This window comes from Phodopus roborovskii, unplaced genomic scaffold (genome assembly GCF_943737965.1).
Source record: "Phodopus roborovskii unplaced genomic scaffold, PHOROB, whole genome shotgun sequence".
NCBI classification, from domain to species: domain Eukaryota; kingdom Metazoa; phylum Chordata; class Mammalia; order Rodentia; family Cricetidae; genus Phodopus; species Phodopus roborovskii.
This window is the reverse complement of record NW_026126637.1, coordinates 856104-859053: the sequence shown is the minus strand read 5'-3', so window position 1 is coordinate 859053 and position 2950 is coordinate 856104. Positions and strand designations below refer to the sequence as shown.

The following is a 2950-nucleotide window of genomic DNA, read 5'->3' as shown; positions in this document are numbered from 1 at the left end:
TAATTCTCATTGCAGGAACCTCATGGGGAATATTATTTTTCTCCACCCCTTTTATAAGTGGTCAATTTGAGGAAGAGAGTTTGAGCAAATAATGTTATGCAGCATTGTTACCAACACTAAGATTTTAACTCATACACAACATCCCCAGAGTGATCTCTTGTTCTAAACCCTTGGACACTTGGTATAATGCTCAGTAAACTTTGGAAAATCACATGATGTGGTAAACAAAGAGTGAGATATGAAAATCTGTGAGAGTAATTACTTCTCAACTTTACTTTTATGACTGCAGGTAAAGATTCTGCCGCTGACTTAACTGGCTCTAAAAGTATTAAATTGAATTATTTCCCTCATCTTAAAGAATCATTCTGGTGACTTGTTGCTCTCTCTTCCAGGAGATGAATGTCAGTTGCTCTCTGTGGCAGGAGAACAGCTTGTCTGTCAAACGCTTTGTGTTTGCCAAGTTCTCTGAGGACCCTGGAGAATGCTTCCTCCTATTCACCCTCATCCTCCTCATGTTCCTGGCATCTCTGACAGGCAATGCACTCATAACCCTTGCCATTTGCACCAATCCAGCCCTACACACTCCCATGTACTTTTTCCTGGCCAACTTGTCTCTCTTGGAGATTGGCTACACTTGCTCTGTCATACCCAAGATGCTACAGAGCCTTGTGACTGAGGCCCGAGGGATTTCTCGAGAGGGTTGTGCCACACAGATGTTTTTCTTCACATTATTTGGAATAACTGAGTGCTGCCTGTTGGCAGCCATGGCCTTTGACCGCTGCATGGCCATATGCTCCCCACTCCACTATGCAACCCGAATGAGTCGTGGAGTATGTGCGCATTTGGCAATGGTTTCCTGGGGAATGGGATGCACAGTAGGGTTGGGACAGACCAATTTTATCTTTTCTTTGGACTTCTGTGGACCCTGTGAGATAGACCACTTCTTCTGTGACCTTCCACCTCTCCTGGCACTTGCCTGTGGAGATACATCCCATAATGAGGCTGCAGTCTTTGTGGTAGCAGTCCTGTGTATATCCAGCCCATTTTTACTCATCATTTCTTCCTATGTCAGAATACTGGTTGCTGTGCTGGTGATGCCTTCACCTGAGGGACGCCATAAAGCTCTCTCTACCTGTTCTTCCCACCTGCTTGTAGTCACACTCTTCTATGGATCAGGGTCTATTACCTATTTGAGGCCCAAGTCTAGCCACTCACCAGGAATGGATAAACTCTTAGCTCTCTTCTATACAGCAGTTACATCCATGCTGAACCCTATCATCTATAGTTTACGCAACAAGGAAGTCAAAGCAGCACTGAGGAGAACTCTGGGCCTGAGAAATATTATAACAATTAATAAGTAACAGGACTATGCAAAATTGTTCACTAATAAGAATTCACAAAGATCCAGAGTAAACAAACAAACTGATACATTTTTCTATCTGATTTATATTGAGTATCTTTGTAATTTTGAAGGTAGTTCTGTACTTAGTGTTATTTTCTAATTACTAATTCTGAAATGATGTTAAATGATTGGGGATGTCCTTCTGTATATATGTTTCTCTTATTGGTTGATGAATAAAACACTGATTGGCCAGTAGCCAGGAAGAAAGTATAGGCAGGGCTACCAAGCTAGGAGAATTCTGGGGAGAGGAAGGCAGAGAGAGGTCTTGAGGGGTATACCATATAGCAGCCAAGAAAACAAGAGGTCTGGGCATCATCAAGTAAGCCAAGAGCTCATGGAGATATACAGATTAATAGAAATGGGTTAATGGGGGAGGGCCTAGGCCCTGCCCCAAATGATGTGACTGACTTTGATGATTCCCCCATAAAAGGCCTCTTTCTATGGATCTGAAGATGGATGGTATGAGGGTCAGTGGGGGGGGGCATGGGAGAATGGGAGGGAGAGGAAACTGTGATTGATATATAAAATAAGATTGTTTCTAATTTAAATAAAAAAAGAAAAATAGAATGGTTTAATAATTAATAGAGAGCGAGCCAGTAAGTAAGCCTAAGCCATCAGCCAATTAATGTAAGTCTCTTATCTGGGTCTAAACAGCTATAGGACCTGATGGGACAGAAACCCCATGCACAGTCAAATACTAAGAAATACAAGTAAAGATTCAATACAGTAGAGAATATTCTATTACATTTTAATTCAGGATGACAATCTAAATTGACTAGTTATATCTCAGAAGTCTTGCAAACTCTAGCCCTTGGTGCCCCCTATGACTTCTGCTTTCTATCCAGACATATCTCACATGACTGTTTATTACATAGTCTCTGTATGCATGGTCTTGTTTCAGTCTGTATCTCTATTTTTATAGTGCCACATACTAAAAGTCCATGAATTCTTTTGTAAATTATATACACCAAAGTGTGTAAACATTACAATAAACTGTGCTATTAATATTTGAAACTATTTACTTTAAAATATTAAAGAAAACATGAGAAATATTTTCAAGAGTTTCCATGACAGTTTTTAAATGTTAAAAGTATCATTACCCTGGAACCACAGGCCAGTCAGGATAGGTAAGCAGGTCAGTTAACTGCATATCGTCACTTCTCCCTCATTTCTCCAAGTCCCATGCTCAGTCTCATTCCCAGCTCTGCAACAGAACACCTACTGTAATCTCCCCTTCCTCTCTGACTCCCAACCCCAACAATTCTCCTACAATATTTCTTCACCCAACTCATCCCACTATCCCTGCCTCTAACATCAAAAGGCATTCCCTGAGAGGAACTGGTCCTGGCTGTCAGGGAAACAGATAGGGTAACTATAGATCTTCACCTCTCCATCCTGTCTTTCAAATCAAGCCCCCTTTCACACCCCCAGCTCTACAGTAGACCACCTGCTTCAGCTTCATCTCCATACCTATCCCCAAATCCATTGGAACACATAGCTCTTCCTCTCCAATACTTCTTCCCTCACTCATCACTTTATCCCTGTCCC

General features: G+C 41.6%; 1 protein-coding gene across 1 annotated transcript; it reads left to right on the top strand.

Moving 5' to 3' along the window:
- The first annotated feature begins 392 nt into the window (after nucleotides 1–392).
- On the top strand, nucleotides 393–1361 carry LOC127239078 (olfactory receptor 10C1). Its single transcript, XM_051207868.1, has one exon. It carries the CDS (start codon nucleotides 396–398, stop codon nucleotides 1359–1361), a length of 966 nt encoding a protein of 321 aa, XP_051063825.1. The 5' UTR covers nucleotides 393–395.
- The last annotated feature ends 1589 nt before the right edge of the window (nucleotides 1362–2950 follow it).

What these genes read in the sequence shown, in the direction of transcription:
- LOC127239078 (XM_051207868.1), top strand. Translation starts at nt 396, where the DNA reads ATGAATGTCAGTTGCTCTCTGTGGCAGGAGAACAGCTTGTCTGTCAAA.